This window comes from Tigriopus californicus, chromosome 5 (genome assembly GCF_007210705.1).
Source record: "Tigriopus californicus strain San Diego chromosome 5, Tcal_SD_v2.1, whole genome shotgun sequence".
Taxonomy (NCBI): Eukaryota; Metazoa; Arthropoda; class Copepoda; order Harpacticoida; family Harpacticidae; genus Tigriopus; species Tigriopus californicus.
In genome coordinates, this window is record NC_081444.1 from 7,515,595 (window position 1) to 7,533,348 (window position 17,754).

The following is a 17,754-nucleotide window of genomic DNA, read 5'->3' on the forward strand; positions in this document are numbered from 1 at the left end:
GCCGTTCCAAAAATGAGTAACTTGTCTCTTGGCTTGGCTTCCTAAGTTGTTCGAAAAATGTTTTAGATTCTTCACGTAAGACGTGCATCATAAGCACACTAAGACAGCCCATTAAGTAGTGCCAAATGTGTTGAGTGGTCAGAGGTATTTTCAGGTTGGAAAGACCACAAGAACTCCCAAAAAGGCAAAAGTTGGTCAACAAAATCTTTTATTAACCACATAATGAACGGTTCCACAGCCAATGTCACTTTCTTTGCCCAATTTTGGCCAAACAACATCCTTCGGTGATAAACAAACAGCACTTCCTACTGGCAATTTTTCGATCCAATTTTATTTCCCGGGGAAGCAAATTTCAAAAAAACTTTTCCTGGGAACTCCCGGAAAGCATGCATAGAACAATGATTTAGTTATTATTTGGACACGTTTTATGCAGAAATTTGGCTGAGGTGAGACTGGCCAATATTAATGGTTTGTTTCGCTTGATTACAAGATTTAATGACCAACATCGTTCAAAATTTCTTATCCAGCCAATTCTAGCTATTTCCTCAAGTTGTGCGATCCACGATTTCACTCTTTTCTACTACACATTCTATGGAGCTAGACATTGATGTGGTTTCGCAGGACTTGATCAGATGTTTTAAGGGCGGCTAAAATGGTATTTTCGATTCGCTCAGTAAAAGCAATGCTTCAAGGATCGGAATCGAAACTGCATTCGGTTATGTCTCGAGCATTGTAAAAACTCGACAGGTCAGATGGTCTTAGATGTAGCCTCAAGTACGAAATTCATGGGTAAGAATGAAGACAATTTTTAGTAAATACATCTTCAAATAAAAGTTGGTAAAAGGTTATGCATTGCAAAAAGTAGAAATCTCAATCAGGGTTAGCGTGACATTTCTACTCGACTGGCAGACTTTAGTAGTACTCAAGAAATTCTTTGGAATAGAAATTCTTTCTTGATTCAAGTTTACACTATTTCAAGGGATTTCTCGTTGTTGCTTTCCCTAGAAGTGGTACAACAAAACTCTGAATTTGTTGTTTGACTTTTTAGGATTGGGATTTTAATCATTAACAAAAATGCATCATCAGGAAACGAATTTGATGGAAAAAATAGAAAATGCAGAATTTTAGTGTTATTAATCATGCCAAGTCATTGGTCTTCATTAATGGTCTCATTTCTAATGGTATTGTTCCCAAATCATGTCCTTGCTTTAGTGCACTATCCTTTGGGACTAAAAAGAGAGGCCACAATTTGGAGAACGTCTCAGAGCATAAGAAAAACACATGTTATCTTTCGAATTGAATTATAGTTCAAAGACAATCTGCCCACAAATAAATCTTGAGTGAAAGTTTTTTTGAAGTTGCCTAATTTGATTTACAATCCCTCTCGCCTGTTCCACGGTAGCAATTAAGAAATCTAGAGTGGAGTTTGAGCCTGACTGCGGCTGAAACAAGGACCATTCGTGTTCTATACGTGAATGGTAGCCTGACGTACTTTTGGAAAGCTGAACTAAATGGAAGAGGAAAGTTTCCCTCAAAGAGTCACTTCTTGTCCCTTAGATCTCTTTTAGTTTAAAAAGATAGTACTCGTGGGCCTTTTGATTTGCAATTGGACGGAGTAACATCATCTTCCCGAAATTGTGACCAAGATCTCACTCATAGACTTTGATGTTGCCTATCCTTCGTCAATCAAAATCTCATCCCCGCCAACGATGGCCTCATTAAGTGCATCGTTGACATTTTTGTTCTGACACCTAGCCTTTCTATATCCTGACCCAAACTTTAGATTGAATGCATTTTTGAGTGGGAAACCTCGACCATTCAAAGTGTGAACTCAGGCTTATTTTTTCATTGTCATATATGCTATTTTTACGTTGGCCAATGAGTAGCAAATAATACGTACAGTTGCACCTTCTTTGGGGAAATATGAATGCGTCCAGTTATCAACTTGTAGCCTGAGCTCCTGCCTAATTGGGTAGAACATTAAAAGGCCTTTTTGCTCACTCAAAAGTTGTCATCACCAAGAGACATTGAAATATATCTTTATTTACGCCAGCCAAATTGAAGCAGTAAGTAAGTACAGTTAGCATTTTCATTGAGAAGCAGACACAACACTGACAAAAAGAAGAAAGCAAGATTTGAGAAGAGTATAATCACCTCTCATTTAACTGAGTGCTTTTTAACTCTTTTATCGTTACAAAGGAAACTTGGTACGAGGCATAATTCTGGTGGAACGAAGGTTGACAGAGATTGAGGTTGGGCACACTAATCAAACCTCCTATGTAAACAAGACCGAGCTGAAAGTGACTGATGATGAGTACCGGAAGAGTGAATAAATTTTCCTTTAGAATATTCATCCATGCCTAAAGGCTCGCTCGGGTATGGTCCAGTAGATGGTCGCTGAGACCTGAGAAAGCGCCATACTAAGCAAATCCCGCTCAGTATAGAGAGACCCTAAGCTGCTTTTCTGTGATTTTTGTCGAGGGCTGTGACTTGGTTGATGTCAAGTTTCGATGCCTATCAGTTTCAGTATGAGGTAGACAAGAATGGCGACGAAGGTCATCCCGATTGTGGGCGTGGCTTCTATGCTGCTCCCTCCCATTCTTGGTATTGGAGCTACGGATATGATATCCAGGGCAATAACTTTGTCGGCGAGAGTCGTTCAGTTGGTCGTTGGAAGCGCACAACCCTGTTCGAAGGCGATTGACGCTTTGGACTTCTTCTCGTGATGGAATAGATTTACGTCGTCCTTGATGTTGATTAAAACACTGAATACTTTCTAGTCTGAGATCATCTTGTTCCATCGATTCGTGGCATCGCCCATTTCCACTTGGAGCCATGGCCTGCCCAAGCGTGCCTCCTCCTCCACACAAAGAAGCCCTTTTGTCTGGCAAGGTTTTTCGGATCATTTGGTCATGATAGCTCTGTCGATGATGAGAGGTGTTTGTTAGGTGCTGCTGAGCATGCTGCTGAGGATGATGCTGTTGCGGATGCTGGGGTGGGGCGTTAAGAGTAATGGCCTCAAAGGTCATTTGTGACGTTGATGGCTCCACCGAGGAATGAGCGCCATTATATCGATAATGCTCGGCTCGGTGACCTCCTCGACCAGTTGTGGACATTTCCCTCTCACTTGGTCCGGGGATATTGCTGGCACCCTGTCTCTCATTGCCCTTAGCACATTGGGTCAAGCCAGAACATCGTCGAGTGGGGCTTTTCCCATTGACTGGACCATGTGGCCACGAGATTTGTTCCGGAAATCTGGCAGCCTCTTCATTTCGACGTTGATGAGCCACTTCTTGGGCTGACCTTTGTCTGTGTGAGGTTTGTCGTATTAATCGGCCAAAATGGTTGGTTGTCAGAGCTCCAATTAGAATCCAGTGTGTGAAGATCCAAGGGACAAGGATTGTGGGCAAAAAGGCCACCCAAACAATTATGATGTAACTGTAATCGAAATGGCCGTCATTTTCGTACTTTTCGTCCACAATTTGACGGACGATTCTAGAAAAAAAAGAAACCACGGTATTGAAGTATTAAGTTTATAAAAGGAAATGATCGTCTACCGGGCATCAAGCAAAACTCAACTTCAAAACAATGAACTTTGACATGTCCTTGGTATTTTCGTTTGAATTCATTGATAGGGTTTCTTTAAACTCAAAGTGTTGTAGTCTTTGGAACATATTTCAAGCATCCGTATAGTCTAAGATTTATTGGATGGGGGGGTGCAAGTGACATAGTTCTGCGACTAATTTGGCCATAAAATACCACCCACTTGATTATGCCAGGACTGTGAGAACGAAAAGCTCCTTTGGGCTTAGAAATTCCTCTCCTAAAATGTGATTGATTAGCTTCCCGATCTGTTCTGTAGTGCCAAGCATCCTGATCATCGCCAGTTTATCGTACGTAGCTCGAGGTTGAAAATGCTTGGCAACACTTTGGACCTTTAATACAAATAATGAGGGGGCGATAATAGACATATAAACGTTAGGCCTATTGAAGACAGGCCTAAGTTGTTTCAAGTCATTTGTTATTAGCCATCAGTGCTTTATGATTCAAAAGAACTTTGCAAAGTATCTGAATAAATTGGATAGAGCTTAGTATCATATATAGTAGTACAGTGTGTACAACCCTGGGAGAAAAATTATCAAATTATTTTTCCTCAAGTTGTGTATTGAATAGGAAAGCAGGTCGGTACCCTTAACATTGATTTACAATATTGTACCTGTAGAATTCCCTTGTTGTTTGATCATCTGATCTGATACAAAAATGGATTTTGAGTTTGCAGGAAAGTGGTACATGTGTTACCAGTTTTGTTCCAAACCTGGAATTCTCAGATCATTCTTAAACTTTCTAGTTGAAATGTCCCACCAAACTTAAAGATATATCATTTTAGGATCGCTTATTACTTAACATAAGAATGTATATTCAGAAAGGAAAATGATCCTTTCGTTGTCCAGTCATCTAAGTACATATAATCATTACGCATAGAACCACTATACACTAATCATAAAGAGACCAGATATCCTTCAAGAGAAGCAAATCAGGAGTAATCAATTCTTTCCGCTTGTGAAATCCTTGGTCAAGAGTTCTGTTATGATTATTTTTTTCTTCGCTTTAGTATTCATGGATTTACTGTGATGTGTGCTTGCCTGACTCGCTTGTGTTCACGTGATGACGTATTCATTCAATCTTTGTAGAGTATATTATCATATGATTAACCGTTTTTCTTCTGATGTTTAGACCTATATATAACTTGTACTTTATCTTGCTGGTCCTAGAGACAAACACAAGAAGGAAATAAAATTCAAAGGCCAATTTTTGAAAGTCGAGCCCAGTTGTGCACGTAACGTATGACCAACGCGTATTTCCAATTAGTGTCAGCTACTCACCTTAAAACATTCAAGGGGAACAAACAGATCACATACACCAATGCAATGAGAAGCAGATATTTCTGAGCCCTAGATTCCTTCCGAATATCTAATCCAAGGGCAGCCTCTGTCAAAATGATAGTATTCGAAGACCCAGGTTGAATGGATGATGACGAGAGAAGGACCTCAGAAGTCCCAACGCTGCCCCTGCAGAGGAGAGAAATGTAAACCGATATCAGGATATCGTCTTGGAGTAATGAATCTGTGTTCGAATCATCATTCTAGTAAGTGAAGTCAAGTTACTGAATACGCATTACTGGGCCTACATACAGTATCGTATATGAAAACCAGATGCCTAAGCAACATATTTTGGGAAAAGAAAAGGAATTGGACCATGGATAACAAGCCCTAGCAAAGCTGTAAAAATGGTAGGAATATTTGCTGCGAGTAAGGAAAAACAGTTAGATGTCAAATTGAGGCCTGTGAATGACCATGCGATGCGAAGCGTTATGCGCATCATGTTTTAATGATTCAAGGACTCTAAGGAAAACCAGCCACAATGGCAGTTTGTCTCAGTTGAAAAGATTTCTTTCAAAGTAAGGTAATATAATCAGATACAATGCATGTTTGCCGATGGTACCCCATTCCTGCTTACAAGGGATGAGAGAAAAATTATCATCAAACCATTACTCTGTGTCAGCCTTAGAATGGAGTCTGGAGGAGAAATAGTAAATGACAACAGAAAGAGATAAGTCTAAGAACGAAGGAAGCAGCTTCATTTGGGATTACCTCTATCTAATGATCTAAGAGAGCCCCTCCACGCACACACAAGCACATAGAGCTAGTGGGATATTGGTAGTTGTGCAAGTATGAGGGCATCAGATGCAGCGAGGGCAAATTATGTCTCTAGATTGACTATCAATAACAAAGCCGAAGAAATCAAATCGGTGGCTTTATTCTCGAATTTATAATTATTTATTGTCCGTTCAAAACGGAATCAAACTTTAAAAAAAACATGGAAATGAAAAATGGCACCAAGGATGTAAGGAGAGCAAAGATGACATTAAAGACAATCTTAAACCAAACTTTGTATGAACGACAAATATGCCTTTAAGGTCGGCAAAACCAATTCCAATAAGTGGGTTTCTAGAAGTAATTTCGAGTTTTTGTTTGAGTTAAGCATTAAAAGTGAAGTTCTAAGTGCAAAAAAGGGAAAGCTTGTTCCCGAATCATGCTGAATCAATTAGGAGCTGAATTCAAATTGGCAACCTCGTTACTAACTTTTGCCTTAAACACAAACTTCCCGTGTAATGCCTCTTCAAAACCATGCCATTCCTTGTTAACGGAGGAAACGCTTTATATGCCGCAAAAAGATAATAAGAAAGTACAATCTTCTTTGTCTGCATTTCATACATGGCTGTGCAATAAATTTTTCGCTGAACATGATCCTACGCTCGCATTGGGATGTAATTGTTAAATGGCATTAGAAAACTTAAATCAATAAGTCTCTCTCTTGTACACCTTAAAGATGCTATTTGAATAATTAACATGCTGTTACTCTTTTTCATTTTCTAACTAATGTTCTTCAGACATGGAAAATGATATGATTTTACTAGAAAGATTTTTTCACAGGAGTTACGTCAACAATATCAATAACAAGGGCTTAACGTACCAAGTAAGCATGCGCAATAACATCGAGAAAAAAGTTTGATATTAGATTCAACAAAGGCTCCTGTTTGGATGAGAAAGTGTAAAAAAATGTGATCAAAATAAAGCAATCCCCCTTTTTAGATGACAACATGTAAAGAATGTGACATAACATAAACACATTTTTGGGTGATAAGGTATGAAACAATGTGATGTAAAATGAAAAAGGTAAGATCTCATACAAACTTAATTTTCTTTAATGTAATGTGCTCGTAACCAAATTTAATTTTCCTCACTTGTCATTCATTGTCATTTTTGCCAAAATTTCTAATCTTATGAGTTAGACAGATCGTTCAACAAACAATAAAGAAAGACAGATTTTATGGCAGACAGTATCGAATGTAGTCAAATTATTGAAAACAAGATAAAATTTTAGGCAATTTCGGTTTTAAGTGGGAGAGAGCTGATTTTGATTTTGTAAAGAATCATACACTAGCAGAAAAGATGTGAGTCACCTTGTTTTCTGAATCTTGGTAGCAAGTTTGCTTAAAGCTTCAATATCAGCTTGAACACGTCAAGTGACGATTCCAATCGGAGCCTGGAGAAACTTTTCTTTTAGGACTCAGTCAAGGGTAAGATATTTCTCTTAAAAGAACATGGCCCATAAAATAAGGACAAGAATGGGCCCAGTTCATAAAAACCATTGTTATAGAAAATAGGGGAGTATGGACCCAAACCTCCTTTGTTCAGCAAAATGCTCTTAACTTAAATGCGACTTAGAGCATGTTATTTGTATAACATGATCCAAAACATATTGGTTGGTGGGATTAGTCTATTTTGAAGTACTTTAAAACTTAGTCCCAGGTACCCAAAGCCCAAATCTACATTCGAGCGTATGCGATCAGCAACTACAGCTTTAGAGTCTTGAGGTTTATAGTACTTTCCACCTACGTACATATATAAAGTAATGAGTGCACTCAAGTCTTCTCAATGAAGTAAATCCCCTTCTCAATGGTCTTGATGAGGCACATTGTGTTGTCACACAATAACTTCACGCCGGCTTCCCCTTTTTTGGTCCCATAGAGGAAAATGCTGCACATACTCGTACACCCACGTCGTACTACATACGTACAGTTCTCTTGCATACGTTTTGATGGTGGAAATGGGTCATTAACTTGGCCAACACTTGCCTGGAACTTGGCATTGCCCTTGAAGACCTTCTCTTGGAGCAGCGGTGGTCCAAAGCGCTTGCTCCTCCTCCTTCGTCTTCGTTTAAAGGGACCAGACTTGATCGAGGTGCTCGATGAGCTTGTGGTTCTCGGCTCCCACGACGCTCTTCTTGGATCCCCAAGGTCTGGAGACTTCTTTCCTGATGCCGTAATTCGTTCCAGGTCAGAATCAAAAGCATTAAACTTACGCCACTCGGAATTAGATATCTGCAACGATATTGTTTTCCATTTCAGCTCCACAGGTCAACGGCATGCATTATGCAAGTTTGAGTCGAATAATATTGACGAGGAAATTGATCGAAAACTTCTCATGTCAAGATTGAACATGGCTCTTCAGATTTTTATGCATGCCTGAATCTTGAGCATAGCACTGTCAAAAAAAAATGGCCTGGGGTCGAGAAGATTTGTCTACAGAACTGGCCCATCTCGCGGTCTCCAGGGAAATCTAGTCTAGGAAAAGGCATCAGGCCAATTTACCTGGAAGTCGCTCAATGGATTAGGCAATGTATTGCTCTGCAGAAAGGCAAGTAGTATGTTGGTTTACTAATTATAAACGAACTGGAGATCAGCCTAACAAACTTTTTTCCAATGTAGACGTGGCAGCAACTCACATTAGAATAAAAAGGGCTTTGATGTATTGTGAGGCAGATCCAGTAAGACTGACGAAGCACATTTGTCCACCGAGAAGGCTCTCCCCAAGAACCTAAAGAATAAAAGTGCCCGATTTAGATTTTTGTAGCCCTTTCGTGTTTAACGTATCCTAAGAATGGCTGAACAAATGCTCGCACGCAAGCCTCTTCTTGCAACCTATTCACAGAGGGCATTGTTCGACAACGGAAGCAATGTTGTTACATCAACACACATGATTTTTTTTTTCTCGGTTCCTCCATAATATCCTGAAATCCCAATGCCCTCGCTGTCCAACTAATTCCAAGCACTGATCCTTGGAAAGCTTCTTTCTCTTAACACCCCAATTCTTTTCAACCCAAGGAATCCCAGGACCGGAAACTCCACGATTTCTAGTTCGGAACCAAGTTCTTCTATCTATGCATCCAACCAGAACAAGGTACTTTCAAGGCATAAATCAAATTTCCGAACATATTCTCAGAGCTTTCTCAAAGACCTAGCTTTTTAAGTTCGTCTCACACATGGGATAAAGATCTAGGATTTTGCTTCGCTCCTTTACCTTTCGTAGCAATTCTAATAGGATGGAGAAGGAGAATTTTGGCTCAAGTCTACATTAACATTGTAACAAACGGGAGCGCAAAAATGAACGAACTGACGCAGCAATAATGCGCCAGTTTTTGGGGCTAATATTTTACCAGACTACCAGTCCTCGCACACATTCATTAGTAAAGCTGACCTCTCCTTGGCAAAAGTTTGGACAAATCTTCAAGAACTCTAAATGGGACATGTCAAGAAAAGAGAAGAAAGATTTCCCAATTAGAAGATGAATCGTCCCAAGTACGCAGCTACAGGTTGATGCCCAATATTACAAAACCAACATTAGAGGATGGGTTTAAGGCTAACAATCGAAAGTCGTGTTGGAGTATTTTGATAACAGATTTTTAAACAGTATTTACCCTCCAATGCATTAGCTCAGATTATCGAGCACTGACCCCAAAGGTTAAAACTTTGTTCGAATTTGTTGATGGTCAGTTCGGTCTTGGAACAAAAAGAAGTGTTTTTTGGCCACTGAGATACAAAGAGCCCGACCAATAAACTATGCTCCCTCGAATTTATAACAGAAATGAACGTAATATTGGAAGAAAGGCACTAAAACTCTCATAAAACTACGCTTTGAGCGTGGCCAGGTTCTCTTACATGGAATTATTTAGTGTTTCTTTTGTAAGCTTGCATAATTATTCGTTTTCTTGATAACATTTGGGCTTCCACTTTCATTACTCCTATTTTTGTCCTTGACTTCTTTCCTGAAAATGATGAATGAATAACAATGTTTGAAATTTATTTATGACTAGATATTGTTATGATAGAACCATGTTCAAACAGCTATTACACACTTTTAGATGAATAGACTTCTAACGGGAAAAAATTGAATCGCCTAGAACATGAACCGAAATTTTATTCAAAATTTCTTATTTAATGTAATCAAATGAGCAGGCCAAATGAGTTGATATGACCAAATTAGGGCCCAGAGTCTGCTTTAGAGAACCCCTGAGAGATAGTCGAAGATATATAGGGAAAACACAATAAAATAGGAATCTTCGACATCGTCTCTGACAGCTACAATCGTTACAAGATGGGAACTAATCACTTTGTAAAAATGACTTAAATTGTAACAATAAAACGTTTCACAAATAGCATCAATATATTATGAAAAAGGACTCCGAGTTCTTCTGATCATATACGTATCTTGAAGTCCGGGACCATGAAAAAAGTCTTGGTTGTCTTTTCTCTACTTTCGATGATGAACAATTTTTACTAAACCAGAACCAATATCTACGTACTGAAAGGTCGATGTACGTGATGTACGCTGAATAGGGCAACACAAGCACGATAGCCACGCCCCACGCCGTTACTAAGGCCCAAACAATTGGAATTCGAGATTGTTCGTCTCCACAAATAGACTTGTACCGATCCACACTGAGTAACAAGATGGTGAGCATCAAAGAGTAATGAGGGATATCCTGCAAGTGAGAAGAACCGTGAAAAGCTTTCAACAACGTAAGAAACATGAATGTCGAAATTCTGAAGCGTCACGAAAAATCTTTACTGAATCTAGAGGGATGTGTTGCAAAGTTGGCTTTGCTTTCGACCCTTCATTGGTCAAAATTTGAGACCATTGGAAGGAAGCATTTGCTTCGATTTCACTTCATCCAAAATGTTTCAATTCTGCAATCCTTGGGAACGAAACGACGCAAGATCGTAAATTGCTAATGATGCAACGAAAGCCCAATTTCTTCAACGAATACCAGCTCCAGCAGTAGCAAGTGTTGATCATTTTATTCTAATTCAAAAATATATTATTTTAAGATGATGCAATAAACCTAAAAAGGTGATAGAATAACTCTAATCAGACTAAATAATCCAATCGGATTCATGTTGATGCCAAGACAACAATTTGACATGCCAAGATAATGGGAAAAACGCTCACAGTTCTTTGTTATGATTTTTTCATTTGATACAATGCTTTTTTTTGTTCTGCAATTCGTATTCTTCTGATCTTCAGATTTTTTGCTTGCCATCCTAGAACATAATGATTCTGCTACTGTTTGAAAAATGCCCGCTGATCAGATGAGGATGCTGTTTTGGAAAGGATAGACTGGTTATATGTTTTCGTGTTGTTATTACAAAGAAAGCAGCATGGTTTTGAGATGAACCAGGATTCGTAATTTAACCCAAAAAGCGAAACGTATTGAATATAACTTTTCCGTTTGCTCAAAAATAAAAATAAAAAACGATTGTTAGACACGAGTGTGATTTTTTTGTATCAAATGAAAAAATCATCAGAAAGAACTGTGAGCTTGGTTTCCCATCATCTTGGCATGTCCCTCACTTTCTTTGTATTTGCCTCGTTTCTTTCCCAAGAGTTACAGCCACAACCTGATCTGTCAGTTGCCTCTTCGTTTTCAAAAAAACAGCGTCGCCATGCAGTGTGTCATTATGTTTAATTCGGGACAACACTCATCCATCACCTTCTAGATAACAACTGCGGTAGACCCTCGTTTTTGATTGGTTTGAAAGCATATCTCCATAATTTTCGTCACTTTTCGTCACTCTCTTTGTATTTAGAATTTCTATAGATCAGGCAGATTGATAAGCTTCCTCAAGTTGACACTTGGGAACGCCGACACAACGGCAACACTTGCGGAAATTGAATGAGGTAACTTCTAAGATTCTAGAAAACCGGGTTGGCCGCCATATTATTGGACTTTGAAAATCTAACGCTATGGAAACCATAGACTTGTCATCGGTCACAGTCCTGAATCTAGAAGATGTCGAAATGATCACTGTTCCGCCATCAACCATTGAAATTGTGGACGAGGAGGGGAAAAATATCTTCCGAGACGTTTCCATGGCCTGGGAGCAACCGTCCTTGGTCTGTGAAGAAGAGCAGGACTTGGGAGACTTTGTTCTCAATGCCAAAGAGCTTGAACAGGTTCCTGATGTGCCTTGGCATACTCCAATGGAAACCCTTGAGTTTGATTTGTTGGTAGAAACGCAAAAACAAGAGGAACAGTTGTTGGAACAATTGGAAACTCACGATTCTTTGAGAAAAATCAAGGAAGCCTCTCGTAATTCCTTAAGTACCGATTCGACTATCGACCTTTCTCAGTTGAATGAGCTCACTTCCTTGCCGAATGCTTCAGTAGAAGCGTCTCAAGTAAAAATTCAACTCGAGGTATTTCCAGGGGATGGATCGCTAACGGGATTAGCGATTCAGAAAAAGAGGATGAGAAGCGCTTTGAGGTTACTTCGTCAACTCGTTCCCAATCTTACCCCAGGGTCTCAGATTCGAGATGTGTTCGAATCGACAGCGCAATATGTTATTCAACTGAAACACCACCCGGATCTGGGTGACATGGAAGAAATTGATCGTGAGTTTCTTCGTCTTGTGCTCCCTCTTTAATTGCGAGCAGGAAATCGATTTCTTTATCTCTGTTCATCGATCAATCACCAGTTGAGCTCTTCTCGCCTCAATGCCGAGAGCTTTTTACTCTAAAATGCTCCCCAGAATCAGAGAATTTGTAATACTAAAATCATCCGTACATGCTAGATCCAAGCTTTATTCCAAGCTTCTTATACGCCGGTCATTAAATTCGGTAAACAGTAAGCCTTTGGATAGGTAATAGAGTCTTGGGAAATCAAAACGATGCACTTACGTTTTTATGTACTTTTAAAACCGCCTATGAAATGCAATAAACTTTTAAGGGAGAACCTTTCGAATGAATGCTGTATGACGTTGACCATAGTCTTGTTACTTGTTAGTGCGAATGTAAAAGTTCTGCCTTTTCCAAGTCTGCATGTCAACGAGCTCTCTTGGTTCGGCCTCAATCTCACTAAGATAGCTTTTGGCAAGTTGTGAGGTTTTGCAAAGATGGACAGATTTTGTTAAAAGCTCCCCAGTGGGCGTGACAACCGTTCTAGTAACCTCTTGACTTCAAAGCGCTTTGCCAAGACCCTTGTATAGTGGAAGAATATCCCTCAGCTTCTCCATAAAATTGGGGCAAACTTCTACTATCTTCTCTGAACTCCATTGGTCCGAATGCGGACCATGTCTTGGATATATGTGAGAAGTTGTTTGGATTTATGTTTGTCTCATCAGTCTTTCAAAGCAGTTGTATTACTAGTTGAATTTTCCAGACACTCACCTGCACCATCGGGAGAAGATAGCAAACAAATTTTCCCAGTACCCAATTATGAACCAGTAGCACAAACACCGAGAGAGGTATCACAACGATTAATTGAAACCAAAATCCAAGCGAGATGTTCAATATGCACGCCAGTGTGTTACACTTGTAGCGTTTCTTTTTGAGAATACTGGAAACCATCACCAAGTTTCCGAGCACACCAAAGAGAGAGAGAACGAAGTAGAGAATGAGAACAGTGGAGAGGGTGTATCCGGGTCGAAAGACTTTTCTCAGAACTGGAGAACTTAGATCCACTTCGTCAGTGTAATTCATGTCCAGCAAGAACTTATGTATGGCGTGGAGATGAGATTTGTCGACTTGAAGTACTTCGGGGCTTGGCACCGCCCCCGATTGAACTTCAGCCACATGGACACCAAACGGATCATGTCCATTCCGAGCGTTATAGAACTGGTCCAAGGCGAGAAGCTCATTAGGAGACAACGAGAGGAGGAAGTTGGCTTCCTCAGGATCTGGCCAAAGACCCATATTTGGGCTCGTAGCACTCATATCTGCCTTGTCTCCGGAATTGATCCCACCATAAGCTGGAAGAGAAAAAACGGCGAGTTTTATTTTACAATTTTATATTCCAATTCAGGCCCAGAAGTCGAGGTAATAAAACCCACGTTTCATGTTTTTTCGCCCTAGATGGGTGCCATTATAAATTGAAAGCGCGACCCAATTGGTCCTTTTCGCAAGACCGCAAAATGGCATGTTCCATTTTTCTCCCCAAGCTTTTTTCTTGGAGGGGGAGGGGGAGGGGTATTGGCCGTTGTCCTTAGATATTTCTCTCAGACTTAAAATACGACTGGCTTGCCCAACAAGACTAACGTTTTAACGGGTCACCTTCTCTCGCGTACAGCAGTACTGCACATCATTCCCTTTGTCGGTCCACAAAACATTCTTCATGTTTCAGACTCAGCGCAAGGCTGTCAATGATTATTTCTGATCATCCTTCAGACATTATCTCTGGATGGACCGGGGCTCACTCCTCATCGCCCTTTTTTCTCGGGAGGATCCGAGATATTGTGGAAGGCCTCATCTTGTCCACAAAAATGTATTAAGGAAGGCAATAATGAGACCACGAAAAAAAAGAATCCCTTGAACGTACTAAGCATTTCCAATAAAGCCGGTGCTGCGTTACCAGCACAAACTTGCATCCTCTTCTAATATTTGGAGCATGTGTGTTCTCTGCTTGAGATGGAAATGAGTGAATCGAAAGAGCCATGTCCTGTAAGTGCAGTTTGTTTCACTCCCACCTTGTCGTTTTCCCACCAATGTGTGTAATTTGAAGTTGTTAAACGGATGGAGAGGAGTGGTAGATTTCTCATGGAATTTGCCAAGCTTGCTGCATCTTCAACTCACTTTGGCTTTTGTGCAAGGTACAATTTGCTCCCCGATCTTTTAACTCAGGGATAACAAAAGAGGCTCCATTAGACTGCTTGAACTTTGGCGAAAAAGGAAGATTTGTCTTTACAAACAACAAGTCTTCTTTAGTGGTGGAACAAATTGGGATCGTAGAATTCTCCAACGCCGCATTGTAAATATCTTGAGAAAAAGTAGAAGCGCTTAATAGTAAGGAATGCATTGGAATAGAAAGCAGAGCCCAACAACTCCTCAAAGTCTGGATGATCCTTGTCCCAAAGGTCCAATCCCCCATTTTTTCGGTTGCCGTTGTTGTTGCTGTTGCTGCTGTCGCTCTTCCCTTGTGACAAAGGGAAGTGAAGCTTGATATTACAATACTACATGTATGAGGAGGTATTTGTATATATAAACTCTACTGTAGTCCATGTGAGTAACAATAGGAGAGGTTTTCCGCCTCGAGAGCATCAAGAAACTCTTGTCAGAATAACTCGAACTTTGGATATGACTGATCATTGCATACGAATACGGAATATTGATGGGAAGGAACGGAAAAGCACATGTCGACCGTACTCTGCAGCACAATATCTGTGATAATGTAAACGATTCAAAGATCTAAGAATGTGATGCAATTTGTGATTTGATGCATATTTAATGACAAATTCCTTGCCTAAAACATCTTGGAAAGAAGTTGTTCAGCAACTGCCTACTTGTGTTTTAAACCTGTTCAATAGAGCGCATGCCAAGAGATGGACAGTGGACATATGTCTCTTCAAAGACGTTTGTTTTAAGAAAGCGAATGAAGATGATAAAATGCAACGGTTTGGAGGATAAAAGGAATATCAAGCAATTCCTTCTCTCAACTACTAGATCTCTTTCCAAAGAGAAGCGCAGTAATGGAAAGATCTACGACGTGTACATTTATTAACCATGGACATCTGCTCCAAATTGACAGTTGACATTTTATATGTCATAACGGAAACATGATCTCGTACCAGAGGAAAGACTCCGGAGACATTCAAGTAGATCAAAGGAATATACGAGGCACTTTTTTCAAAGATAAAGCTAATCAATCTTGCAATCAAGACATATGGTACTCTTTTCTTGGAGATGCAATCGAACTGTGGTCAAAGAATTTCTCGGAAGAGTAAGGGGAAAACAACTGTCACAAAATATACGACCTACTTTGGGCAAGTTTGCTTGTCATATGCGTATTAAAATTTGTATGATGAACTTGTTATATATCTCTAGACCATTGGGGGTATTTTGTTATGTTTTGAATTCTATTGTGTTTAAGTATCCACAAGAAATATCTTTCAGAACGATCCTTACAAACTTTTGAATGATAATCCCACATACAAGTTGAAGCAATGCCATTTGAATTATCTGTCTGTTTACTAAATTGCAGACGATAAAGGATCCTCAAAAAAGAAATACAGTTCTTTCTCATTGTTTTGAAGTAACAACATGTTTAACTGTGAATACCTCGTGATAACGACTTGCCTGAGCTAATGCCATATTTATGTACTAGATGAAGTGTAAGTTTTACGTAGAAAAAAGATTTAAAAAGAAAAAGCAATTAAACAACAGTGAGAACATTCCAATAGATATGAAGCAAAATAGCTTGTCTAGTTGTACCCATGCATTTTTTTAACATTGTAAAGAATATGGCCTTCTGTCTACCTAACTCTAGACATCCGTCTTAGCTCGAGGTTTACCAACCCAAAACAACTCGCGCACGTGCACAAATCCGCGAGGAGTAAGCCTCTTTCACTTCCTTCATTCTTTCATTCACTTCAGTTAAACTGATTACTTGGCTAACCACTTATACCCGGTTTGGGCTGCAAATGACTGACAGATGACTGATAGTTGTACATTTTGGTGAGTTTTTGGAACCATTGGACCTTATCGTAACGGCGGCAGATACCACACAAAAAGGTCATCTTGCTGTACCTTGTCATTTTGATGATGTACTGAGATTGGGTTGAAATTGAAATGTAAATAAAGCAATTACATTAGTTGAACTTCATCACATTTTTGTCTAGGGATGAACCCATAGTCAAAAATATTCTCCTTTGTGACTTGATGGTATGTTGAATGTGTGTGGATGTCTTTTAATAAGATCACCTAACGAAGTAAAGTTGTGATGAATTCCCCAGAATGATGGCATCTGTACTCGCACAAGTAAAAAGAGTGATTGATGAAAACCCTGCCTTTAGAGTTGGGCCCAATTTGATGAATCGTGTACGACATGCAATGAGTTTGTGCTATGTGGTCATGATGTACAAGGTCAATTTGTGAGACCCTTGGGGGTAAAATATCGTCTAGTAAGATCCTTCTTTGAGATCACAGGATTGTCATGATTTGGGAGGGAAAACCTTAGACAAAAAGAAGTATTGTCTTGTTTTCTAATCTCAGTTGATTGCACACTTCAACTCGAGGCAATAGCATTCCGGGTGAAAAATGAGCGTAGAATTTTATGGAACTTCTGAGCAGATTGCCTGTCCAGACAGAATCTTGCCTATTTCCTACCTCAAGATGTGTGATGCTGATTAGATGAGATTTTTGTACAAGACGAAGACGACAGCACTTCTTTCCTCCCTCTCAAGAAGCTCTAGTGGTAAGTTATCTTCTTGATTTCACTCTGCAACCCAGATCCTCCCCTGCGTATACTTTCAGTTTCCATCTCCACTATGATCTCAGTCTACCAACGGACAAATGAGAGCCAATGTGCCCTTTGATATCGCCTTTCGCCCTCGATCACTTTCTTCGAGGTCTTTCTCTTCTCGAGAGAGACAGTCCCACTCTTATCCCTTCTCCCTTTCTCTCTTCCTCCCTCCGTTTCCCGATTGGACGTAATTTAGCCCAAGAGAACCAACCTGTCAGGGAAGCGATCTGTTCAAATATTTTTGGTTGCTTAAACGGTAGTGATGGACCGAAAACCATATAGCCGACACCAGATACCGAAAGTTTCGTTGAAAGATGGTTTAATCGAACCCAAAACCCGTTGCTAAAATCGATGGACTTGCAACCAGACATTCATTATGGCTATGAAAAAAATTGAGGTGCATAAAGCTGTTGTGACAATTAAAGATGAGAGTCAACATATGACTGAGACAATTGACGTTTGAAAAGAATAGCACGAATATCCCCTAAAACTCGCTCTCAAAATTGGAAAATCATTTGCAAGTCATCCCTTTTTTTAATGCTTGTGCTTCCGTCAACAAGAAACATAACCGAATCCGAACTGAAATCTTAACTGACCGTAAATCACTGCGTTAATTT

General features: G+C 39.8%; 1 protein-coding gene across 1 annotated transcript; it reads right to left on the minus strand.

The window, feature by feature from the left end:
* Positions 1–2,023: 2,023 nt before the first annotated feature.
* On the minus strand, positions 2,024–17,449 carry LOC131881062 (uncharacterized). Its single transcript, XM_059227821.1, has 7 exons — positions 17,002–17,449; positions 13,072–13,652; positions 10,207–10,386; positions 8,350–8,441; positions 7,700–7,945; positions 4,884–5,069; positions 2,024–3,495 (listed from the first exon to the last, which is right to left on the minus strand). The coding sequence occupies exons 2-7, from the start codon at positions 13,615–13,617 to the stop codon at positions 2,436–2,438; spliced, it is 2,310 nt and encodes a 769-aa protein (XP_059083804.1). The 5' UTR covers positions 13,618–13,652; positions 17,002–17,449; the 3' UTR covers positions 2,024–2,435.
* Positions 17,450–17,754: the final 305 nt, after the last annotated feature.